At 37.0% G+C, this 27,636-nt stretch overlaps 1 protein-coding gene across 6 annotated transcripts in view; it reads left to right on the forward strand.

Annotated features, from left to right (window-relative positions):
• The window catches only part of LOC106074945 (short transient receptor potential channel 4-like), a 276,179-nt gene that overhangs the window by 193,719 nt on the left and 54,824 nt on the right, over positions 1 to 27,636 (forward strand). For all 6 annotated transcript variants that reach the window (XM_056037379.1, XM_056037382.1, XM_056037384.1 and 3 more), the window contains one exon: positions 11,175 to 11,435. In XM_056037379.1, the coding sequence (XP_055893354.1) occupies positions 11,175 to 11,435 (261 nt within the window). The remainder of the gene's footprint in view (positions 1 to 11,174; positions 11,436 to 27,636) is intronic.

Consider the following 27,636-nt stretch of genomic DNA (forward strand, 5'->3'; position numbering starts at 1 on the left):
GTAACCCTTTCAAAGATTGAACCCTCGGTTATGAAGCCAAGCGTAATACCAATCATTCACCACGCCCCATAACCCCTTGCCAATCAATAAAGGGGTATTTAATTTAGGTCAGGCGACTTTTGTACCTATATAGTCGACTATTAACGAGGCTTCGTCTATATCAGAAAGCAAGCAAGGCACTAACATGTTTAGGTTTAGTTTAAAATTAAATCAGTGCAACATTAAACATCCAATAATTTTTTTCCCTACAAGATCTGACATACCTGTAATGTTATGCTTTATATCTAATTAGATAACATGCACCACACCGATAGCATTCACCTGGCTTTTGACATATTAAATTAAGTGAACGTAATGTCATAATTACCTCCACCTATATAGCTGAACATCTGAATAGTTTCCCCTTACATTTTAGTTAAATATGAACATATGGGTTGTATCTTCGATTTAAAAAAAAAAGTTATTATACCTTATCGTGTTAACATACAGACCTAAATGTATAGTTGAGGTCAACTGGTCAATAGACTGGTACATTTTAGAGGTCACTTGTGTCAGTACTTTGTTACATGCACAGGACAACGGATTACGGCTCTTTGTTACCCACCAAAAGCTACTACTTGAAGCTGACGGGACTCAAACACCAGAGGATTAAACCCAGAAGCTTTAGATTTGTAGCTCAACACAGTATCATATGCCAACTACAAAGTAATGAAAGTTTCCAGGAAAATCTTGGCTATATTCTTCTTCTTTCTCTCTCTCTCTCTGTCTCTCTCTTTCTATCTCTCTCTCTCTCTGGTGGCCTTCTGGCCATATGGTTTGAGCTTTTGTTTCTCCCCTACTCTTTCATTACGTCCCCTGTTCATTACAACTAACGCTGGGAATGTTAAGGATTTTCATAAATGGAGTCTATGCGTTTTCAGTATGCACAATCTAATATAAAAAGCAGAAAGTAAGGCAAATGTATGTGTGTATGTATTGTAATGAATCTCACTAACCAGGCTCTCTGCAAACTGCACCACACTACACCACCAACTTAAAGAACTTGACAACTCAGGGCTCCAAAATAACGTTTAGGTTTAATGTCCAAATATCAAATGTATGTATGTATTTATGTATGTATGTATTTATGTATGTATGTATTTATGTATGTATTCATGTATGTATGTATTTATGTATGTCCCGCATAGAAATCAAACCGTTTGACCAATCTTGATAAAACTTGGCATAAATGTTTCTTAGATTACGGCGGCGACCGTAGTGTATGTTTAATGTCATGAGGGTGGGTGGGCAAGGTGGCTGAATTGTTCAACGCTTGGCTTACTGGGGGTCCTCGGTTCGAATCTCGGTGAAGAATGGTATTTTGAATTTCGGGATTTTCAGGGCGCCCCTGAGTCAACCCAACTCTAATGGATACCTGACTTTAGTTGGGAAACTAAAAGACGGTTGGTCGTTGTGCTGGCCACATGGCACTCTGCTCGTTAACCTTTGGCCAAAGAAACAGATGACCTTAACATTATTTGCCCTAGAGATCGAAAGGCCTGAAAGGGGAACTTTACTTTTTACCTACGGGAGGGCTCTAAAAATAGACAAAAAGTACCTAATTCTATCACTATTAAAAAACGAAATTTTTTAACAAATCCGGTAAATCCGTTTCCACAGTATCTTATATTCCATATAAATATGTCTGCTGAACGGGTAAACCCATTTTCACACTCTACTTTTATTTTCGTGGCAAAATTTTAGAAAATGTGAAGGGAACATTCTCCAAGTTTGTAATAGATCTAAATTCAAACTAGTAGATCAGTAATACCAAAACTAAGGCCCGCAGGCCGCGGGTCATATCCGGCTAGTATATATATACATATTTATTTATTTATTTAACTTATTGAAAGCAATTAACTTTTGTGTACTTTTAAGCATTGCGGGGAAAAAAATTCTAAAACCTTAATCCTTCAGGTTTAGATTTGTATTTTTTTGTATTTCTTACCGAATCTCCCTCCTTTCTTTTCCACTGTGTTTGTTAGGTAAGTGAATGTCACCTGGATGGATCAAAGTCAATCTAAATGCAAACGAAGAACAAATTAATGGGATGAAATTCAAGTTTAAAAATCCACAATGAAGTGAAAGTTGTACTATAAATGATGAATGCATTAACGGAGTCAAAAAAAATATAACCTATACTTTTATTATTTGAATTTATAAAAACTTTAATCAGTGGTCATTTCAAATAAATGTACCTTATATACGCTAAAAGGTCATGCATATATCTGTAGTGTATACATCTAAATATAAAAAAAAGACACATCTATATTTTTATAATTTATTGCTAAACAGAAGTTTGACACAGCTACAACTTCTATGCTTCTGCACCAGGTAAACATAGTTCTTAAGTAAATTTTAAAAGTTTTTAAATTGATACTTTTTTCACAAGATTTTGGAAAGTTGGTCGCAAAAAGAAGACAGTTTCGAAGAAAGATCTGGACTCTGTAGTTTGTTGAATAGAGACCGACTTCAGGATCTAGTCATGAATCTCTGTTGCCAACTGCAGTCTTCAATGGAAGTTAATGTCACTTCCATTTTGGTGTTCAGGATTATCGCTTTGAGAAAAGGGGGAGCGGTGGAGGGATTTCAGATCACTTCACTTCGGACGTAACAATTTGACATTAAAATTTTGACAACGAATATTTCTTTACTTCGAACATTTTTCCTTATGAGGTGTAATATCTCTTTTGAAAGTGGGCTTTAGCTCTGAGAAGAAGAAAAACTTGTTTGAATAGTTTTCTTTAGCTTTGAAAAGAACAACATTTGTTTGAATAGTGGACTTTATCTCTGAGAAGAACAACTTTTGTTTGAATAGTGGACTTTAGCTCTGAGAAGAAGACAAACTTTTGATTGTATAGTGGACTATATCTGGAGAATAAAAACAACTTTTGTTTGAATAGTAGACTTAAACTTTTTTAATAAAAATAACTTTAGTATGAATAGTGGACTGTCCGTAAAGAAGAATTATTGAAAGATCATATTTTGGGAGCATGGTAGCCGAGTGGTATTGCTCTAGGTTTCCGGACAGAGGGGTCTCGATTTCAAATTCTGGTGAAGACTGCTTTTGAATTTCGTGATTTTTAGTGCGCCCTTGTGTCCACCAAGTTCTTAAGTACACCTGGCATACGCTTGGAAAGTAAAAGCCATAGAAACGAATGAGCTTTACATCATACGCCCCCATAAATCGCAAGGTCTAAAAAGGGAACTCTTACTGTACACATAAAGTTTATTATACTAGTGCGTAGACAGGGACTTTCCAAACCCTTAAATAACATGTACATTTCAAGCTTGGAATTTTGTTGGCATTTATTTACATTGTGTTTCCTTTTGCCCTGAGTATTCCACGGCTCGCTAGTTTATGTGTTTTTATATTGGCTGTAGGCAGTCTGCCATTTACCACTAAACATTTTTTCTAACATTTCGTCGAGTGTTTGCTTTCTGGACTTCGGCTTGACCAACAGAGACAGACTTGCGTGCCTAATTTGCTGTTCGTAAGTCACGTGTCTGCCGCGAGCTAGGTAGCCTGAACACAATTACTTCACCATTTAGGATAGGATACTTTCTTCTAAAGTGGCTACACATCACGACATGTCTGCCAGGATTGTTTACATATAAGATTAAAACGCTAAATAATTCTGATGAAAAAGGACTAGGTTGGAAATGTTATTAGCATCACAGCGAATGGTTTCAATGTGAGACTTTACTTACGTGGTTACTATGTAGCAACATGATCGGAGAATGCGTGAAGGAGAAATAGCGTTTACAGTTATTTAAGGGGACTAAACACAACAAATTTAGCCATATATGTGAATACTGAAGGCCAGTGGCGTAACTAAGGGGGGGGGGGGATGGGGGGAGAATTTTTAAAACTCCCCGGGCCCCCACCTAGGGAGGGCCCCCAAATGGGTGTCCGAAATTTATTTGTAAATACATAAATTAATATATTTGATTGACAAATAGTGTCAACGGGTTTTTCTTTTTTTTTTATCAACATTTATGGATTAAATTTATCACAAAGACTAAACCTAGATCTAGGTCCATCAGTACGCTGACTTTGTTGACATTTTAAAAATATTTTTCCGCAGAGATTATTTTTTTTTTTTCAAAATTAGTCTTCCATTTTAAACTTTGTTGCCACGAATAAAACTGCATGATATACAGCGAATTCCAGGTATCTTGTTACCTTTACTAATAATAGATCAAAATGGCGAGTATTATATGGCTACACTAATTAACCTTGAAGCAAAATTTACAGAATCGAGTATAACAGATCTAAAAGTTATTCTTAACAATGCTAAAATTGTCCATTATTCGGGTTTGGCGTCTATAATTTCAGAATTAAACTTCACACTCGAGTTATTACCCCTTTATTCATCTTTCCTCAATCCAATGGAAACTCTCTTTCTCTTTTTATTTACATCTAATGATCTAATCCTTTTGCTTTCGCACAAAACATAAACAAAAAATAATGACGTAGTATCATATAATATTAAAACATCCTTCCTATTGAAGTTATTATCACACCCTTCCTTTTAAGGTTCTTAATAGTGATATCTACTAGCAGGGCCGGCCCTAGCATTTGCGGGGCCCTATGCGAAACGGATCGCGCGGGGCCTAGTCTGGGTAGGGATAAGCATAATGTCAAAATTATTTTTTTTGAATTAGAAAATAGGCCTACTTTCGTCTTTGCAATAAATTTTTATCAAATGAAAGCTCGCAATGCCACTTTTTATTTATTGGCACCCCTAAATGTCAATTTCGTCTATTCTTCAGGAGATTTGAATAAATTCAAAAAAAGTTCAGGACTTTATCGTATATTTTGCCTTTTCATGAGATTTCCTGGAGGCCCTGAAAAATCAGGAGTTCGCGAAAACCCTGTTATTTTATATACGTTATAATGGTTTAATTTAATAATGTACACTTAGAATTAGCGCGGGTCCTATGAAAGCGCGGGGCCCACTGCGACCGCATAGGTTGCAGTGGCCTAAGGCCGGCCCTGTCTACTAGGAACTTTAACAATTCGTCCACTTCTTGTTGTCTTGACTGGCACAACAAGTTCTCTAGACGTTGGTCTATAACTGTCTGTTTCGTTTGTTCCAACAGTTTGCAGTTCATTGTCTTCATCGGTATCATAGTACCCAGAGATGTCTTCATCGAAACTCTTATTTAAAAAGCGTTGATTTCTTCTGTGTTTTTCCATTGTTTGTCTTTATGATGTAAGATCTGGGTGCTGAATTTTTTTTATGACAACTGCTTTCTGCCATGTTTGACCTAGACGAACTCTCCGACAGAATAATCTTTAGGTAGTCTTGCTTTTGCATCGTATTTCACTTTGCTTTTCATCTGTCGTTCGTTGAGTAATGTCTCTGCATTTTCAACTACCGATGGTTTCAATAGTTTGTGATCAGTTGGAATGATTCCCCGAGTCTTCTACTCGTCAGCAGTTGTGATGGTGAATACGGCAGTCCACTTATCGGAGTATTTGTATACTCGAGCATAACGAGATATGTATGCTCTGAATCCTTTTGCTTGCGCAGAAAACATAAACAACCAACAATGACGTAATACCATATAATATTAGCACAGAATCTTCTTCATGCAGTGAAAAATTAAGAATTTTTTGCCTATCTGGAATTCTGGTCAAAGCTTCTGTGCCCTATTAATATAGTTCGGAAGAAACTACAAAAGTCTGGACTGCATATACGGGAATCTTCTAAAGAAATTAGTACCCTTTCATGCTTTCTGCAAAATGATGAGAAACTGACAAAAACCCAATCCATCGAAAAAGCAAAAGAAGGTAGTGAATACTATGGATTCCCTGTAATCAAAACAACCATATGAAAGAAAAGACTTGATGGGAAGTTGAGTTATAATGTAGGACTGTCAATACAACTGCAATTCAAACGTGTTGCGACAGAAGTGCTGGACATTACGTCATGTGAGAGATCATTCTCAAAGCTCAAACTCATCAAAAAGTATCTCAGGAGCACAATGACGCAAGAAAGGCTTATCATGGTTTTAATGTCAGTGAAGTCACAAATACTAGAAAGTATCGATGTAGTTGATGTTATAGATGTCTTTGCTGCACAGAATGCACGACGTGAAGCGATATCAATTTAGATTTGTCACTTGTGCATTATTTAACTTAAAAACAACGGTATTATTCATTAAAAGAGTCTTGATGATTACTTTTTGTTAAGTTTACTGATATACTGAACCAATTTGATTTGGGGCTTATATATTTTTGCGTACCTTATCTCATGTCATATGTGGAATGTCAAAATGCAAGGGGTCCCCAAAGAGGTCAATCCCCCCCGGGCCCCCAAATCCCTAGTTACGCCCCTGCTGAAGGCTTAGTTTTCCTTGTTGGTATAAAAAAATAATTACAAGTAATTAATTGATTAATTGGTCACTTTTTTAATTGATTCGTGTCTTTCTATGCCGATGAATAAGTGTGCAAAGTTTCAACTTGATCCGAGAAGGGGTGTGGGAGAAATTACGTGTACACACATTTTACCAGACTGACAGAAAGACAGACAAAGTTGATAAGCTTTGTAAAATGTAATAGTTTTTCTGAAGTGTAAGACTGTTCAACGCCTTATTGAGACACTGTCCATTTAGTTCCCACTTTCGTTACAAAACGTTTCACTTTTTGACGTCCGCCTAGAGCTAAGTTGATCTGTCTTCATGTTTGTCCTCCTAGAGCTAAGTTGTTCTGTCTTCATGTTTGTCCTCCTAGAGTTAAGTTGTTCTGTCTTCATGTTTGTCCTCCTAGAGCTAAGTTGTTCTGTCTTCATGTTTGTCCTCCTAGAGCTAAGTTGTTCTGTCTTCATGTTTGTCCTCCTAGAGTTAAGTTGTTCTGTCTTCATGTTTGTCCTCCTAGAGCTAAGTTGTTCTGACTTCATGTTTGTCCTTCTAGAGCTAAGTTGTTCTGCCTTCATGTTTGTCCGCCTAGAGCTAAGTTGTTCTGTCTTCATGTTTGTCATCAATTTGGTATGAGTCAACAAGTTTTTGATCACATTTGTTTGGAAGGTTCGTTGTTTTCCATGGACAGTAGAAAGTCTCGTTGTCATCTCTAGCTCAGTTTTTTAAACGTTAATACAAATGTGAAGTTAAGTTCTGAAACAACGAATGAGATGCATGCATATTACTCATTCAAAGGCAGCATTAGGGACCAAAGTTTTAATAAGAGAAAATCGTGCAGTGCCTTTATTGATGTATTTAATTTACCATTTTCTCTCATACAAAAATGTGGTCCCTAGTACTGCCTTTATATATGTAATATGAATGCATCATTCTCAATGTTTTAAGGACGAATTCCTAGAATGCAGGGAATAAAAGTGAAAGTCAGTGTTCCCTTCAATCACGGATTGATGATACTCGGTGGTTGGGTTGTAACACCAAACAGCTAGTACAACTAAACCGATGTAGGCGTAGTGAATTCTTAATGTAGAACTTAGAAATAAATATTAACTAAATATAAACTAAACACATCTGTGTAATAAGTTAAAACCCGGACTGTTAAAATGATTGTTAAATGTTTCATTCAGTCAGACATTATTTAAATCAAATCAACATTTAAATTTTCTTTCAATTCCATTCGTCAAATCTTTTTTTTAGCTGAAATAATTATCAAATGAATCCTTTGAGAATGATTAAATTGTTTAAACGGCAATCTATCAAAGTAGAGGCTTCATTTTTTTTTCTCTTCAAAAAATTTAAATATTAGGTTTTAAATATTACAACTGGTTACAATTACAAATTGTAAACACTAACACATTCTTACATTAAAATCCACTTCTCTAAAACGTTTTTTTTTAACTCTTGAAATCGTGGTAAAAGAAAGTCAAATGTATTTAATATTTATTGTTGGGAAACTGCCCGGTTTCTAATCAGAGACAAGTGCTCTTAATGACATTCGGTTCTCTTGGGTAGTAGGGAAATCACATTTCTAGGTTGAGCGTATTTTGCTGACAAAGAAATTTGGCATTAATTATGTTAGGTAGCCTACTCTTTCATTTAACGATAGAGGTCATGTCGGTCCTACGTTTAGATCGTTGTGTAATTAGGGCAATGACCGGGCTACTTCAATTAGGTTTATTCTGAATAGAGAATAGGTTATCCAACAGCTTGATACGTGTGACCATTTCTCTTGCTGTGTCTTCTTTTTTTAATCTTTCTCTTCTTGTTCACTTTGAATCGACAATTCTGAACATTATAAATTCTAAGAATTATACTAATATTGAACCTTTCGGCGGTCTCACCTTAAGCAAAGTGTAGTTTTGAAAATGCAGCCCTTTCCTTGTATCCATAAAAAAAAGAGTTGGTAACATTTTAAAAGGGATTGAACTATGTGCCAGTTGCATGCTGAAAGTGATCTCATTCCTTTTCTTATTCTCTGTAAGATAGCTCATCTCCTTGTTACGTGACCTTTACTTCTATATAAGCCTAGCAACAGAAAACTGTTGACTTGTCACGCCGTTATAAAATCACAGGGCCTTCAGTTAGCTAATTTGTATTTTAAACTTCAATTGTTACAAGTTAGTTTTTGAGCAAAATGTGAATTAAAATAGCAAAGTGTATCTAGTACAACGCATGGACTATCATTTTGTTTTTGTGGTAGTAAACAATTTATTTTGTAGTTAGGATTAGAATCTCCAAGGTTTGTTTGTTAGGAGTTAGGAAAATATCATGTAGATGAACGAATCCACTAATTCCTAAGTCACAATGACCGCTTCAATTATCAATAGCACCTGGTCATTCAGATAATCCGTAAGACAGTTCAGCCCTTTCATACCTCCACTTCAGCATCAATATGCTGTGTAGGACTTTAATGCCCGAGTGCGAGTCTTAAGTTGCTCACACCTCGAAAGAAAGCTGCAGAATGTTCTCGATCATCTGATTCCAGGTGACCATGACAGACCATCTGATTCCAGGTGACCATGACAAATCCATCTGATTCCAGGTGACCATGACAGACCATCTGATTCCAGGTGACCATGACAGACCATCTGATTCCAGGTGACCATGACAGACCATCTGATTTCAGGTGACCATGACAGACCAGTGATTGTTTATTGCAATACAAAAAAAAGGTTGTCTAGCATTCATTCGATGAAAACTGGGTGAGAAGTGAATGTCTTCCTTCAATCTTCTTTCAATCATTCTTCCTCTAATCCTTCTCCATCCAATCTGTCTTACTCCAATTATTGTTTCTTCAATCTGTCTCCATTCAATCTGTCTTGCTCCAATCATCCTTTCTCTCGATCTTTTCAGTGTACGAAATATATCTTCTTTTCGGCTTTTTCATTTATTTATGTTCGATCTTAAGGGACAGAACAACTATTAGATGTAAGGCGACTTTGTGAGAGTTCTCCACCCTTAGGAATACAGCCACTCCAGCCAGACGTGGCCCAGCTATACCTCCGAAGGGGTGCTAACTCGCTTCTTATAATTATTATGTGACGTTTTGGTATTTGCAAATGACAAAATGTCACCAATATCATATGATGGCTAAATATTGACAATACAGTTCTCCAAGTATTTTGTAATTTCTACGGTCAATGTCATTTGCGGAGATATGAAAAGAAAATATTTTAAAAATCTAATACGAAATAATGGAGAGAATATGCTGATTTTTTTTTTTTTATATTTAAACCAATATTTATAGAATGACAAAGTGGTCATAGTAATACAGTTTGAGAGTCGTCGGAAAATAAAACATAAATATATTATGTCAAATTCTAAAAATGTTTATTACTCCCAACATGTAAACTAAAACCTAAACAAATAAAAGCGATTCCTACTATAATGTACCAGCATGTGGATAAAGTAAACATTCACATTTTATTTTTCTTTGTGCAGCAATTGTAATTTATATACATATAATTGACATTGTGATATTTCAACGGTTACAGGACCGGATTCATCATCATCATCTTTTCTTTGCGTTCCTCATGGAACACAGGGCCTCAGTAAAAACACTCCACTCTCCACTGTCTCTTGCTAGTTTTTTAAATGGCTTCCCAACTCTTTCCTGTCCTCTCGACTTCATTTAGTGTACTGCGTCGCTACGTTCTTTTTGGTCTTCCTCTACGCCATGTACCCTAGAGGTTCCACTCTAAGGCATGTGTATCTCTGTTGTTGGTATCTTTTCTAAGGGTGTGACCAATCCAACTTCACTTCCTCTCAAAGATCTGCATCTCTATATTTTTCTGTCAACTCATCTCACGAGGTTTGGTGTTTTCTATTTTGTCACACCAGTGTAACAGGATCGGGATGGTGTCGGATTATCTAAAACGTCGGATTACAAAGGAGGTTGGATTTATTGTAACTTCATTTAACCTTTATGTCAAGAAAATTATATTTACAATAATAAAATATTCTCTTTGGCTTTCAACGATATTTTCTCCATATTTTTCCTAATTTCATAAATGGTAGGTCGCCCGATGCCATAAGTCAAAAAAAAATAGCTTCACCACGCTCATAAGTCTTAATAATTTCCCATTTTTCAGGAAGAGATCGTGTTCAGTGGCGTAGCAAGGGTGGGGGAGGAGGGGGGGGAGAATTTGAAAATCCCACGAGTCCCCACTTGGGGGGCCCCTAAACGAGTGTTTTTTTTTACATTAAAAATTAAATATTATGCAAAATGCAGGGACCCCCATAGAGGTCAAGCCCCCCCCCCCAGGGCACCAAACGATGGAAACTTCCTAGTTAATCCCCTGATTGTGTTTGATGTTTACGTTTGGCCAAATTTGCTGGCCATCCTACAAAACGTAAGAAATACTTCAACCCTAAAAAACTGTCTCAAGTAAACTGTTTAAGGACAGAAACACACTTGCTTGTCAAAACTAGCTTGTGCAGCTAAAGCAGACTATGTCGCCGAGTCGGATTACTGAGTATATCGATTAAAAGGGTCGGACTATCAAAGGTCAGCTGTATATGACATATGCCTGAAGACTACAGGCATAAATGAAGTCTGTAGGAGGATATCGCGCAAGGTGGATCAGTTTAAAGACAGACTATGCGTGTTTTAAGATTTTAAAAACAAAAAGAGATAGGAGGGGTGGGGGGGGGGAATGCTCTTTTCAAGTCATTTCTACATTTTAAATTTGTTTACGTTTTCTGAACAGGTGGAAAGGGGAGACGTGCCGTCCACTCGGCAGTACCTCAACAATTCCAAGCAGACAGGGATGAACCTGAACTGCCTGGATCCGCTGGGTAGGACAGCTCTACTGGTGGCCATCGAGAATGAGAACATTGAGATGATTGAGCTGCTGTTGTCCTACGGCGTGGAAGTGGGCGATGCATTGCTGCATGCTATCAACGAGGAGAATGTCGAGGCGGTGGAGCTGCTCCTGAACCACGAGTTGGCTACCAAGGGAGAACAGCAGGTAATTTTTTTAAAAAATCTTTTGGTAGTTCTAAAGACCTAAGTGTCACAAGTGTCCTACTGATCCGTTTTCCTTTATTATTCCCTCATTGTGGATGTTCAGATTTTATTCCATGTCAGGGTTTGACAAGTTCCTTTACGTTTCTTCCGTTCTACTCTCTTTTCTTACCTCCCTTTAAGTGGCCGCAGCAACTTCACTTTCAAAATTTATCGTTCTTTATTTGCTTTGTAAAATGTGTTAACAATGAAGACAAAAGTGGTCAAGTAATTGAAAGACTTCCTAACACAGCCAGACCTAGCAATAGCACGACGCTAGCAATTCTCAATGTATAATACTAGAGCCTATATGGCCAATTCTCACTGGACCATAACATTTCAATGTTTAGCCCCGATCTAGGTGTTTGTTTTCAATGTATATACACTGGAATGTTTTAGACGACATCAGAACACTGTGCTGACCCTGAATAAACCTGAATATAGTGAATGGTTATATTTAAAGCTTAAAATTAAAATCCACATCATTTACGCCGCCCTGATAATATATAGTCAATCTCAATTTTATTTCCTTTCCCGTGGCAATCATACACCGACAAGCTAACACGCATAACCGCCTAGCCCACAAACAGTTCCGATAGCTAATGATGCCAACTCTCACTCTTCATAGTTAAGACTTATATAGGGGGATTTCATGTTGTCATTTTAGGTTGTTGCATTTTATTTGTTTTTTTTTTGTTTGTTTGTTGTTGTTTTTTTGCATCTTTTTTTTTAGGACTGTTTCAAACGTTTTGATTGCAAGTCAAAATAGTCTAGAAGCTGTTTTATTTATATGTTCAACTATATTTCTTTAGCGAAAACGTTTTTAAAAGTTCTGTTGTCAAATATTACAACATTCTTCGATCCTTTGAACTGTTATGATTTGTAACTCCTCTGAAAGTTGATACATCCACTGTTTGGAGTTTAGACGTATTGAAAAAAACCCAAGCTGATACATAAACGTAAACATAGAAACACTTCTGAACTTTTCCTTGCACTTGTATATCAATGGACGAGGACCACCCGTCTGGAATTTTCCCACTCACAAAAAAAAAAAAAAAAAAAAAAACTCTGGCTCGTGTAGATCGATGGTAACGTCTGAATGCAAGTGGACAGCTTCCGCTTACAGTCGATGAACCATAACAAAAATTTGTTCTGGTCATCTGATACTTAAAAAGAAAGCCGGACAGTAAGTGGACTTTATATTTAAGTAATCGATATGTCCTGTTTGAAGAATGGATTCATTTGCAAAGGATAAAACAAAATTGTTGTTTGTTATTTGTTGTTTGTTATTTGTTGTTTGTTATTTGTTGTTTGTTATTTCTAAGCTGTTATGAAACATTGAAACTTCAAAGTTCTTAAAATAATTTCTTTTTTCAATAGACCTAATTCACCAATCGTAAACAAACAACACTGAGTCACGTGTTTCTCTATCTATTCTATACAAATAACGATCTAATTTTAATCAGGAATGGTTATCACGTGACATTTTTCTTTTCGTTGTTTTATCAATATTATCACGTGATCGTTCGTTTTGGTGAATGAGGTCCATTCTCACTATTAGATTGCATGCACTTTATGCATTGAAATAAATGGGGGAAAAAAAAAAGTTTTTGAATTTCGAAAACGGCTCTAATGATTTTACTTGAACTTTGTATAACAGCTATCACGCCTTTCGTTTTCAGATAATGTGTGCTTGTATGTGGCTTTGTGTGTGTGTGAATGAGAGAGTGAGTGTATTAGTTAGAATGAGCTATAAATGTAAAAGGAAAGTCTGAAAAAGAGACAGTGAAAAGAAAGATACAGAAAAGAAATATATACGGAGACATTGTGGGAGTGAGAGAAAGAAAGTTTAAGAGAAGAAAAAGAGATAAAAAGAATGGAAGAGAGAATGAAGAGCTTGTGAAACAAATAGCGATGAATTGTGTCAATTCTTAATTTGAAATTCAGTGCTGAAACATCAACAAAATATTTAGCTCTTGCATGTGCTCCCACTTTAAGCCCTGCACTAACTTTGTGAATTATTCCGCTAGAAATAAAGGTAATCAACACGATTCTAAATTATTGTGTGTTCCACGTAAGAAATGCATCCACCATTTAACCTCCCAACATAAATTGATGACGTAATTCAATAAACAGGCTGTTGTAGCTTTACCTGAACGTTTACTCAACCTCGCTCTGAAAACAAGGCATGCTGGTTACTTCACCGACCCATTTACAATGGTAATGAATGTTTCTTCGCTGTTAACAAATAGTCCAGTCGATATCAACTTACTTGTCCCTTTATATATCTTCGTATTTCTAGATTATTTATTGGCTATTTTCATTATTAAATAGCAAGTTATTTTTTGGTGTTTTTTTTTTTTCGGTTTATCCGGTAAACAAACTACTGAAGCCTTTATAGGCGTAGTGTTCAATAAACTAAATACATTGTTATAAAATGATTTCAGTGCTGTGTTATATGTATCTTGAACACACTAAGAAGGACTTAACTATTAAAATATAACTTTATTATATTGACATTCCATTTCATTTAGTATATGCTGTCTCCTTCAGCACTGTACTGTTCACTGACCTCTTTCAACAAAGTCATGTCTTACACACTTTATTAGCTGTTCACTCAACCAAGTACAACAATAAAAGTCATCTAGTCTGTCCGTTCACAGTCACACAAAATACAGTGGTAGTCAATCAAAACAGACTTACTATCACACATTGTAGAATTAATTTCTCGCTTGTTACAAAGTAAAGTTAGTAATTACTGGGAAGCAGCGACCTTTTAATATGACGTTGACATTGTTTTTACAAAGCTTATATTAACACAACTTACTCTGTCCGTCTGTCTGTCTGGTAAAAAGTTTAAACATGTTTTTTTCTCCCACTTCCCATTCTCGGGTCAAGTTAAAACTTTGCACAACTATTCATTGAACCTGAAAAGACATGAATCAAAAAAAAAAATAACAATTAGTTAATTGATTGTTCGTGATTAATTATTTTGTTCGATTTCAAAATAAGGGGAATAAGTGCAATTTGATGAGATTTGTATATATATCTATATATCTATATATATCTATATCTATATCTATATCTATATCTATATATATATATATATATATATATATATATATATATATATATATATAGAGAGAGAGAGAGAGAGAGAGAGAGAGAGAGAGAGAGAAATAGATAGATAGATAGATAGATAGATAGATAGATAGATAGATAGATAGATAGATAGATAGATAGATAGATAGATATTACGTCTTGACGTTTTCTCTCTCTCTCTCTCTCTCTCTCTATTTCCATTCTCGGATCAAGTTGAAATTTTGCATATTTATAGTCGATAACCATACACGAATCAATCCAAAAATTAACCAGTTAGTTAAACATTTTGGTACTAATCAATAAATTATATTTTACATAGCAGAAAGGAGATAACCCCCCCCCTCATATTTCCAGATAAATGACAAGTACTTAGCTGTTACCTTCCCTCAGATAAATGACAGTACTTAGCTGTTCCTTCCCTCAGATAAATGACAAGTACTTAGCTGTTACCTTCCCTCAGATAAATGACAGTACTTAGCTGTTCCTTCCCTCAGATAAATGACAAGCACTTAGCTGTTCCTTCCCTCAAATCAATGACAGTACTTAGCTGTTCCTTCCCTCAGATAAATGACAAGTACTTAGCTGTTCCTTCCCTCAGATAAATGACAAGCACTTAGCTGTTCCTTCCCTCAGATCAATGACAGTACTTAGCTGTTCCTTCCCTCAGATAAATGACAGTACTTAGCTGTTCCTTCCCTCAGATAAATGACAAGTACTTAGCTGTTCCTTCCCTCAGATAAATGACAGTACTTAGCTGTTCCTTCCCTCAGATAAATGACAAGTACTTAGCTGTTCCTTCCCTCAGATAAATGACAAGTACTTAGCTGTTCCTTCCCTCAGATAAATGACAGTACTTAGCTGTTCCTTCCCTCAGATAAATGACAGTACTTAGCTGTTCCTTCCCTCAGATAAATGACAGTACTTAGCTGTTCCTTCCCTCAGATAAATGACAGTACTTAGCTGTTCCTTCCCTCAGATAAATGACAGTACTTAGCTGTTCCTTCCCTCAGATAAATGACAGTACTTAGCTGTTCCTTCCCTCAGATAAATGACAAGTACTTAGCTGTTCCTTCCCTCAGATAAATGACAAGTACTTAGCTGTTCCTTCCCTCAGATAAATGACAGTACTTAGCTTCCCTTAGATAAGCTTTGTTTTTTAAAAAGTATTCTTTTTTTCTATTAGTTGTTGTCTGTTTATTTTCGAACTCCCAATCTTCTTTTTTTCATTTTCTTGCGATTTTTCTTTGGCTTTCACCACATGGTCACCACATTTCTTTATATCACTTCCTCTTCGTTTTCTCTCCTACTGTAGCTCATTTCTTACAGAAAGTTAACGGCGTCTAAATAATCAAAATCAAAGTGTTAACAAAGAGCAGATTACTGTGATTAAAACCTTTAATGTGAAAACCGCCAAGTGTATCTTCGTTTATCTTCTCTTGGTAAACAAATTTTTGGGGCTCGTTTTTTAGTATTACCTTATATCAGGGGTTCTCAACCTGTGGCTCGCCGAGCCTAAAAGGTTGAGAACCGCTACCTTATATAGTCTTTCTCATTTTTTTTTTATTACGCTGCAAATGATTGGGAAAAAAAAATATGTACAAAAATATAAAGAGTTGGTATCAAACACACTACAGGTTATAATTCCTGAATGAGACCTGAATCACGGCAACTGGAAACCAAGCATAAACAGTACCTTCTCTGTCATGTTATTTACCCCAGATGTGTTTTTTTTTAGGCTATATAAAAAATTTAGCTTCTATATAGCGATATTTTTATGCTTATAGCATGCTCAGAGCGCTATGGTCCAATCTCAGTTGTGCACCAGTTGGGGGGGGGGGGTATTTAGGAGAAGGTTTTTCCGTGCTGCCTCCAGGCGCTCAGCCCGAGTCGGGTGTCGAACCTCGAGCCCCCTTCATAGGTAGCCACGACAAGCGTACTTAGCCTCTCGACCACGCTTTCCACGATACTTCACCAATATAACGCCAAAAGGATCTCGATAAGTTAACTCTTTCACTCCATGATTATTGTATATGATCCAATGGAATCATCCATTTTGCTCATTTGTATTTCACTATACTTTTTTTGGTTAAACTTCAATAGCTTTTTGGTTTCTAATCAGAAAATGTTCTATTTGGTATAGAATTAAAGAGGATGGCATGCTCTTTTTACACACTGCAAATTAACGTTCATAAACTTAAAATTAATTTAATGTAATGGGGTCAAATCGACGTTGGTATCGTCAATTAGGAGAGAAAGAGATTAAACGTATACAAGTATTAGTCACGATATTCGTGATATCTCTATTAATTCAAAATATGAATTCGAAGCAGGAAAATCAAACTGAAACAAATTCCTCGAATATAATAAGTATAAAACAAAGTCCTTACTTATCATATCAATGATTAAATGGGGGGAAAACGCAATTTGTCAAATATTGATCTGGACCTAATTCATTGTTATGTCTAGGCACCTGAATGTCATGTGACGTGAACGAGGTCACGTGACGCGTTCTCTTGCACAAGATGGTACGTCTCCGTCCCCGCTGTCCGAGATCTTGTCGGCTAATCCCACACAGTCGCATGCTCTGAAATCTTCTTTCAGTAAAAAGAAGACAGGAGAAGAAAAAAGGGAGGGAATAAAACAATTTTTCTCTGTCTGCTGTTAAGCCTAACTGTGCTATTTTTAGACATCGGATAGATCCAAACTTTTTCAAAATTAATGGACTTTTGATTTTCTTTTTTATCAACTACATTTTTTTTTCCAGAGAAATGTTTCTTAATCGTGCCCAGAAAAAAAAGTGCTAACTAGGCTGTGGATTTCTTTCAATAAAACTATCAGGGTTTTCTATAGTGTTTGAAACTTTAGGGTTGTGGGTGTGTATGTGCATTCGTTGGCAAAATGGTTGACAAGTTTCGGATGTTCCTTCAGAGTTAAAGATAATTTACGTCCTAGTTCAAAGCTCCCGCAGGACGACGGGGGATGGCAGTGGGCAGGGTGTGAACCCGGGACCAATAACAAGTTCGAACGCATACCGTTTCAAGATAGTTTCCTTTCCCTTTGTAACCTTCATGTGAAGGAAGAAGCTACTTCTAGTTACTACTACCACTACAAGTATAATAATAATTTGTTTTTCTCTAGGTTACTGTTAAGAAGTATACAAAACGCTTTGAGAACATAAGAAAAATAAAAACGTGACTTAAAATACATTACTCAATTAGACTATACACTACTACACAATACCGTACTACAGTGTTTCTGGGACTTTTGCCTGTGGTGCCCCTTCCCCTTTAACCGTAAGGGTTTTAAGAATGTAATGAAAAAGAAAAAAAAATTAAAGACATAATTTTCTGTTTTTTCTTAGCAAATATATTTACATTTTGGAAACCAAATTTACTCACTGAAATTTCAGTTAAAACTAATCCATTGAGCCTTTAATTCGCAATACCGGCAAAATGTACTTCATAGTTATTATTTTTAAACCCAAGAAAAAAATATTTCAGGAGATAGTATCGGAGATGCAGCAAATTACCTCTCTACTAAGCAAAGGGGTCTAGGGGAGTGCTTCAAGCTCCACCAGAGGGATACGGCAGAGCCTACCTACCATAAGCAAACTAGGCAACCGCCATGAGCCTCACATGGATGGGGGCCTCGCAAAGGACTAAAACGAATTTGAGAAGAAAAAAATGCGAAACTTGGATAAGATCTCAAACATAGTAGAGCACTATGACTCAAATGTTTATTAGTCTAACTCTTGTCGCTACTATGACTCTATGGTTACTAGTCTATTTCTGTTTCTACAATGACTCTATATTTACTAGTCTAACTCTAACTTCTTGCAATACATAAATTTCATTTATTTGTCGATATAGACGAGCAGGTTTTTAATAAATTTCGTAATTTTCTTTTCGTCCTTTCTTTTTTTAGCGGCTTCCGAAAGGGAAAAAGACGTTATTAGTTTGTGTGGCCTGTCTGTCCGTCGTCCGTCTGTCCGTCCGTCCCGTTTAGATCTCAGAAACTAGAAGAGAAAATGAAAATCGGTCACCAAGACATTTTAGATCATTCAAAGTTCTGTGTACAAATTTGAAGAAAGTTGATAGAGAAGGGATGAGTTACCGCACCAGGTGCCACCGACACTGTCTGGGAGGCTTCGATTATGTTTTTAGGTGATCAGTTGGATAGTTGGATCTCTACTCTACTTTGTAGGTGATCAGTCGGATCTCTACTCCACTTATTCTAGAAGAGTTAGAAGAGTCATATCAAAGACTATTTGCTTTTATGTAAAAAAAAAAAAGCCAAATGATTTTAACAATTTTGTTAATTTAAACGATCAAAACAGGACTATGGCTTAAATATTCCTGATCCATTGGTCCATTAGTGACCTCGATGGGGGCCGCCTCTGAGTTTGTGTGATAATCTTGTTCTAATTTCATTTGGGGCAACCAAATTCACTTCGCCTAAGGTCTCCAATTATCCTAAGCCGGTCTTTTTTTTTTTTTTTGCTCTCGAGGTGCTGTATGAATTGTAAGTAATTTAGAGTTTGTGTTGGGTTAGGATGGTATTATACAGAGGTCCCGGAAGCGCTATAAAAATCATTTTGCTCTTACTGGCATTGCTGAAAGCATCTGAAACCATATGGCCTCTAAAATAGACAGAGAGCTCTCACACGTTTAAAAACCAGTGAACCACTCTGTATACTTAGTGCACAATTCTATATACTCAGTGCACCACTCTACGTTCCAAGTGCACCACGGTGCTATCCCAGTGTAGGAACTGAAAGCTTTCTTTGAAGAAGATGCAGAAGTCTGTGGCTGTGTTTCTGATTTGTCTCTTGTTTGAGACCAGGATATCAAGAATCTCAACTATTCCAACAACGACACAAGGATACATTGGAATCTATTGATGCAGGTTTCAGAAACATTTTTGTTTATTAGAAAAAACATAGCTCAAAGAGACGTTCGATTTAGCAACTAAATTCTTCACTACATGCCTGGGAATTGTTTTGTGGGCTAGTTCTGGCCTTTTTGATTTTGGTCTTTGAAGAAACTCCCTTTAAAAAAAGAATTTGAAGTATAAATATTTTTACTGAATCAAATAAAATTGTATTTTTTCAAGAAGGCTTTTTTTAAGAACCTCTGTCTGAAACAATGTCAGGATGCTCTTAGAATCTAGAGTAATGCAATAGCATGCATTGAGAAAGCACAGCTGTGCACTGAGGACGTACAGTGGTGCATTGAGCCTGTAGATTAGTGCACTGGAAAAGCATAGTGGTGCACTGAGTAATGTACAGTGGTGCAAAGAGAATGTTGAATGCACAGTGGTGTGCTGAGAATATACAGCGGTGCCCTGATAACGTAAAATACTGCACTGAGAAAGTATAGTGGTGCACTTAGAAAGTGCAGCGGTGTGCTGAGAAAATGTGCAATGAGAAAGTACAGAGATATACCGAGAAAGTATAGTGGTGCACTGTGACAAGAGGGACAATAAGGGTGGCTTCCTTTATTTTTTTATTAGAGTTAGTCCCTTTATTACTTGATTTAAGTCCCTATTAACTGTGTACAATTGCCACTTCCTCTTGAGTCTTTGAGCTGACCACTGTACATTATTGTGAACTAAATCTCCATAATGTTTATATAATAGTTTTGTTGTTCTGCTCTGACTGTGTTAATCAAGAGGAGTGTGCCACTTTATAGGAATGTATCTTTCAATAACGAGCTAAGTAGACTTTATTTATTGGTTGTTAATAAGTTGGTTGATGTGAATATTATGTCTACTTAGTCTCTTATCCTTTCCTGTACATGTTTTTTTTATAAAGACCAGATTTGGGTCGTATAGTATGTAAAAGACAAACTTTTGTCTTCATAAGAGACAGTTAAGTGTCTCATGGATGGCGGTCATTTGACTGTTAGGACCTGTATTATATTATTGTAATCCATTGTTTGTTTTGAGCTGAGGCACTATTGTGCCTCTGTGATGGCAGTTCTTTGATTATGTTGAACTGAACAGGCCCTACTATTTTGATTTTTTTTTCATTATTTGACTTGCCTTTGTTGGCCCTTATGCCCATTTTCTTTTAATGATCTTTTTCTTTTGTTCCTTAATAAACTCTTTATTAGTTGTACTGAAATCTCAAAGTTATTACTTGTATGTCTTAGTAAGTTATATATCTAGAGGTAATAATCAATAGCCTGGGTAGTATAATTTGGGACCACAAAATATCACTAGACTAACTTGCCAGTACAGCAGAAGTCACTGGTCTTATGACCTATCCTAATTCTAGGTCACATGCACTGAGAATATACAATACTAGTCGACCGGTGGCGTAGCATACGCCGCTATTTGCCATAGGCCACAGCAACCTATCCGACTGCAGTGGGCCCCGCGCTAATTCTATGTGTAAATTATTAAATTAAACCATTTTATAACTTATAACAGATTTCTCGCGGCCGCCTGATTAACCAGGAGCTCCTGGAACTCTCATGAAATTGCAAAATATATGAAAAAGTCATGGAAATCTTTTGAAAACTCATACAAATCTCCTGAAATATATAGACAAAAATTGTCATGTTGGGGTGTCATTCAATATGGAAAACGCCAATCCTACGGGCGATAAATAAAAACGGCATTATGCATTAGCCATAATTGTGTAATCTGGTGAAAGAAGCTTCTCGCGCCTCAAACTAATGAAGAATTACTTTAGTTCAACAATTCTCTTAGATAGATTGAAACATTAGTTAATTGTTGCTATTGAGCGTGATCTATGTAGGAAATACAATTTTCATAAAATTTTCATGATACACTATGACTTCGCTACACGCAAGGCTCGTAAAGTTCGTGGGATAACTCTATCCGCAGAAATAGATGAGTGATTTTTTCTTTACTTCTTCTTCTCGTTCAAACTCTTGAGGGAAGAGGAGAATTATATATATATATGTTTAAGTAACGAAGCATGTAATGTTTCCCTCCGTTAACCTCAAAATTCTACATACTGAAAAATAAAACGAACTATTGAAACATTTCTTTGCTGTGAATCACATTTTTCATTATTGGAGAGAAATTCGCTATTTAAAACTCTAGGACGTTAGTATGACCTGGTGGGTGCGTGCTAGTTGTTCCTGTTTTCTCAACAAGTATTTTATCGGGACTGGACGAGCTGGCAGTAATTCCAGTCCTTGCTGGAAGAGAGCCTTTAATTATATTTCTGTGTTTGAACAAGCTGCTGGAAATGAGAAGGCGGGGTGGGGGAGAGTGGAAATGTACCTGGAAGTGTGTTTACGTCTCGGCTCAAAGAGATTTGTTTATTGACAAGCAGTGGTGGGCACAAGAATGCTGGATAGTGCTTTGAAATACATTGCTATTATATTATTATCTTAGCGAGGAACTGCCGTACATTCCTGGACACATTTCTGGTACCCTTGGAGAAAATGTAATTCTACGTGGAACCCATTCAGTTAGCATACTGTTTCTTTATAGCCCCCATCATATGGACTCGGGTCTGATGATACCCACACAGTTTTCTCACACACTACACCGTTTACTCACAGTCTTCACAATGTTTTGTCAGTCTCTTCACATTTTACTCAGTCTCCACACAGTTTTCTCGCAGTGTCCACATAGTTTCCTCACACTTTTCTCATTCTTTACACAGTTTTCTCAGTCTCCACACAGTTTTCTTACAGTCTCCACACAGTTTTCTTACAGTCTCCACACAGTTTTCTTACAGTGTCCACACAGTTTTCTTACAGTCTCCACACAGTTTTCTCAGTCTCCACACAGTTTCCTTACAGTCTCCACACAGTTTTCTTACAGTCTCCACACAGTTTTCTTACAGTCTCCACACAGTTTTCTCAGTCTCCACACAGTTTCCTTACAGTCTCCACACAGTTTTCTCAGTCTCCACACAGTTTTCTTACAGTGTCCACACAGTTTTCTTACAGTGTCCACACAGTTTTCTTATAGTGTCCACACAGTTTTCTTACAGTCTCCACACAGTTTTCTTACAGTCTCCACACAGTTTTCTTACAGTCTCCACACAGTTTCCTAACAGTCTCCACACAGTTTTCTTACAGTCTCCACACAGTTTTCTTACAGTCTCCACACAGTTTCCTTACAGTCTCCACACAGGTTTCTTACAGTCTCCACACAGTTTTCTTACAGTGTCCACACAGTTTTCTTACAGTCTCCACACAGTTTTCTTACAGTCTCCACACAGTTTTCTTACAGTCTCCACACAGTTTTCTTACAGTCTCCACACAGTTTTCTCAGTCTCCACACAGTTTCCTTACAGTCTCCACACAGTTTTCTCAGTCTCCACACAGTTTTCTTACAGTCTCCACACAGTTTTCTTACAGTCTCCACACAGTTTCCTTACAGTCTCCACACAGGTTTCTTATAGTCTCCACACAGTTTTCTTACAGTGTCCACACAGTTTTCTCAGTCTCCACACAGTTTTCTTACAGTCTCCACACAGTTTTCTTACAGTCTCCACACAGTTTCCTTACAGTCTCCACACAGGTTTCTTACAGTCTCCAAACAGTTTTCTTACAGTGTCCACACAGTTTTCTTACAGTCTCCACATAGTTTTCTTACAGTCTCCACACAGTTTTCTTACAGTCTCCACACAGTTTTCTTACAGTCTCCACACAGTTTTCTCAGTCTCCACACAGTTTTCTTACAGTCTCCACACAGTTTTCTTACAGTGTCCACACAGTTTTCTTACAGTCTCCACACAGTTTTCTTACAGTCTCCACACAGTTTTCTCAGTCTCCACACAGTTTTCTTACAGTCTCCACACAGTTTTCTTACAGTCTCCACACAGTTTTCTTACAGTCTCCACACAGTTTTCTTACAGTCTCCACACAGTTTTCTTACAGTCTCCACACAGTTTTCTTACAGTCTCCACACAGTTTTCTCAGTCTCCACACAGTTTTCTTACAGTGTCCACACAGTTTTCTTACAGTCTCCACATAGTTTTCTTACAGTCTCCACACAGTTTTCTTACAGTCTCCACACAGTTTTCTCAGTCTCCACACAGTTTTCTTACAGTCTCCACACAGTTTTCTTACAGTCTCCACACAGTTTTCTTACAGTCTCCACACAGTTTTCTTACAGTCTCCACACAGTTTTCTCAGTCTCCACACAGTTTTCTTACAGTCTCCACACAGTTTTCTTACAGTCTCCACACAGTTTTCTTACAGTCTCCACACAGTTTTCTTACAGTCTCCACACAGTTTTCTTACAGTCTCCACACAGTTTTCTTACAGTGTCCACACAGTTTTCTTACAGTCTCCACACAGTTTTCTTACAGTCTCCACACAGTTTTCTCAGTCTCCACACAGTTTCCTTACAGTCTCCACACAGTTTTCTTACAGTCTCCACACAGTTTTCTTACAGTCTCCACACAGTTTTCTTACAGTCTCCACACAGTTTTCTCAGTCTCCACACAGTTTTCTTACAGTCTCCACACAGTTTTCTTACAGTCTCCACACAGTTTTCTTACAGTCTCCACACAGTTTTCTCAGTCTCCACACAGTTTCCTTACAGTCTCCACACAGTTTTCTCAGTCTCCACACAGTTTTCTTACAGTGTCCACACAGTTTTCTTACAGTCTCCACATAGTTTTCTTACAGTCTCCACACAGTTTTCTTACAGTCTCCACACAGTTTTCTTACAGTCTCCACACAGTTTTTTTTACAGTCTCCACACAGTTTTCTCAGTCTCCACACAGTTTTCTTACAGTCTCCACACAGTTTTCTTACAGTCTCCACACAGTTTTCTTACAGTGTCCACACAGCTTTCTTACAGTCTCCACACAGTTTTCTTACAGTGTCCACACAGTTTTCTCACTCCACACAGTTTTTTCGGTCTCCACACAGTTTCCTCACAATCTCCAAACAGTTGTGTCCACACAGTTTTCTTACAGTCTCCACACAGTTTTCTTACAGTGTCCACACAGTTTTCTCACTCCACACAGTTTTCTTACAGTCTCCACACAGTTTCCTCACAATCCCCAAACAGTTGTGTCCACACAGTTTCTTCTCCGTGTCCAAACAGTTTTTTCACAATCCCCACACAGTTTCATCACAATCCCCACATAGTTTTCTTACAGTGTCACAGTGAGACAACAAAAGTGGGGCAGGATTATGAGAGAAAGAGAGAGGTTTTTTAAAAGAGAGAGAAATCAAACTACTGTAGGTAAAGTCAATGACCTCATAAACTATTTCTCCAAAGTAATTCGGCGTGACTGACAGTGCAGTAACTCAAATAGTTTCAATCTCTCAGTTCGGGACAATCCAAAAATCGTTTCACTCTATCCAGACAACTGAATCAGGAAATGGTCATGATGGGAGACAATTCAGAGAAATGATTAACTCGAAAGTTAACTATTCGATATTTAACACAAATCTATGTGATTCAAAACTTGTTCTTGGATAACAACACAAAAAAATATCTTGCTCACCAAGAGAGAAAGATAAGAAGGTTGTTAATGGTGGTGATTGATCAACCACAGTAAGATTGTGAATTCGGGATCAACGACCGCCAAAGTGTCGTAACGTGTGTCTGATGAGATGAGAGATATATTTACATGGAACTTGTCAATGTTTTGCTAAATTTTAAAGTGTTTGCTGCTGAGCGCGTGCAGATGATGACAGGTGTAATCTGTATTGGTTGTAAATACACTTCTTTTAATGAAACACAATTTTATGAGTTGAGATTTACATGGTGTCGTAATGAGTAGCTCTTAGCTTATACTGCCTTATACAACTGAAGATAGATCTCTGTGTGATGCTCACAGGCTAGCATAATCTGGGTCACTTTTACTCACGCATAACGTTCAACAGAAAATGGCACAAGGATGTTCAATTTACTTTCTGACACCATTTTTATGATATGCAGATAGAGTAAAAGAAAAAGGAGAATCACTTTTTGTTGTTGTTGTTGCTTTTTTGTTTGTTTGTTTGATTTTTGTTGTTGATTTTTTTAGTATACGTAGCTGAAAATGTATGCTTGATGGAGCTATTGAAATATACAAACTGATTTTATTTTCCATTTTTGGCCTTATTTATAATTTAAAAGTTGCTTATAGAGGACAATGATTACCAATGCATCTGTGGCACTTCTGTGGCACTTCTGTGGCATTTTACGTCTCGAGAGACGATCTTTTCCCTTTGCAACTTGCCAACCATTGGAGAGGTCACCAATGCATCTAAGAACATCAAAAACTGAAAAAAAAGAAGTTACATTTACATCAGTAGATAAGACAGTACATAACAATAACATTATATACACATGTTTAGTTATTTAATTTTTTTAAATTAACCTTTTTAAACGAACAAAAGTGGTCGTTGGACCTCACGCTGTGTATGATGCTGGAATCGGATATTCAATAGTGTTTTTCGTACTGTATTTGAGAGATAAATGAAACAGACAGACGGACAAACAAACTGCACTAAAACAGTACCGGTTTGTGGCTGATAAAAAAATGCCTCTCTTTTTTTGTCTACATCGTATAATTTTCTTTGAACTTTGAACTTTCATAGCTTTGCCATTTATGAGAGTAAACGTATAATAGAGTCTAAGAATTTATTATTGATTCACATAGTATAATACTCCTTGATTCCTCGTACACTCCTGCATTTGTTGAATACACTATGATTCACATAAAACTTCTTGATTCGCATAATACTTCTTGATTCATATAAAATCTTGTTTTGAATTTATCCGTTTATCTTAATTGTTTAGACTATTTTTCTTGTTTATTTATTTATTTTGTCTATGGACTGGGCGTTGCAGGTGTTTGAACCGGCACCGGTTTAAAAAAACCTTGCATTGTTTGAATGTCGCAGACAGCGTGGGGTCGCTGCTGGTTATTTCTGTTTATTTATTCTCATTTGTTGGCGCCCATTTTTATCTTTGGTAAGATATACACAGTTTCTCTTGTCCTCTTACCTGTAACACACACACATAAACACACAGGTATACAGACTCAATGCCCACTCACTTTATCTTTCACACAATCACACACACACAGAGTCGTTGGAATGTAGCTCTAATTGTCCAAGTTATTCAAGAAACTGCTTCCATGTATTAGTAGAGCTTAAGATATTGAATCAGTATCCTTACGCTCGTACCCTATTCGATTTTTTGTCAATCTTGAAAAAAAAAACTGTTTTATCTGTAACAAACTTTTCCGTAACTAATCTTAAATTTTCCAAAGCTCACCCAACCTGGAATCATATGAATACTAAATCACGTTGTCAGCAAGTTCGTTTTTTCAGACGAAGGCTGTCTGTGCATGTGTTAAGCGCTCTGGACTGTCGTCTCGACAGTCAGGCCCGTCTCCATTTCTCGACGTCATACGGGAGGTTTTGGTTCCCCTTTCAGACCTTGCAATCTAAAGCTAAAGGGCATCTGTTTCTGTGGCACACGGTTAACGAGGGTGTCGTGTGGCCAGCACAACGACCAATAGCCTTTACTAGGAGGTAATAATTTCAAATCTGAAGGAAATCCGATACAGGCTACAGAAACAGGGCATAGGGGAGTCGGAAACATTCTTTGTGTTCATTGAGTATGTATTCTTCTCTCTTTACATCTTTCAGTTCTCAGTAAGCTTGGAATATACTACTGAGATCCAAACCATTGCTCATTCCCTTTCTTCTCTCTAGGTCTATAGCATCAGTCAAAAGTTGTCCTTTCAAACCTTGCGATCTATGGTTGTCATGTGACCAAACACAACGATCAACCGCCTTCACTTTTCCCCAACTAATTAGAGCTGGGTGCATTCAGAGACACCTTAAAGATCCCGAAATTAAAACTCCCAGTCTTTACCATGATTCGAACTCGGCACCCTTCGATTCGGAAGCCAAGCGCTTTACCACTCAGCCATCGCGCCTCCAACATCGGTTAGATAACTGAAATAAGATCCGACTGTTATCTACAAATTCTATATATCTGATCGCCTCTGCCCTTTAAAGACACAACATAAGTTTTGGACAAAGCATTATGATCAACATTCATATCCATGACTCTGGTAATCATGTTGTTGAAGATGATGATGATAGTGGTGA

Source organism: Biomphalaria glabrata, chromosome 8 (assembly GCF_947242115.1).
Source record: "Biomphalaria glabrata chromosome 8, xgBioGlab47.1, whole genome shotgun sequence".
Classification (NCBI taxonomy): domain Eukaryota; kingdom Metazoa; phylum Mollusca; class Gastropoda; family Planorbidae; genus Biomphalaria; species Biomphalaria glabrata.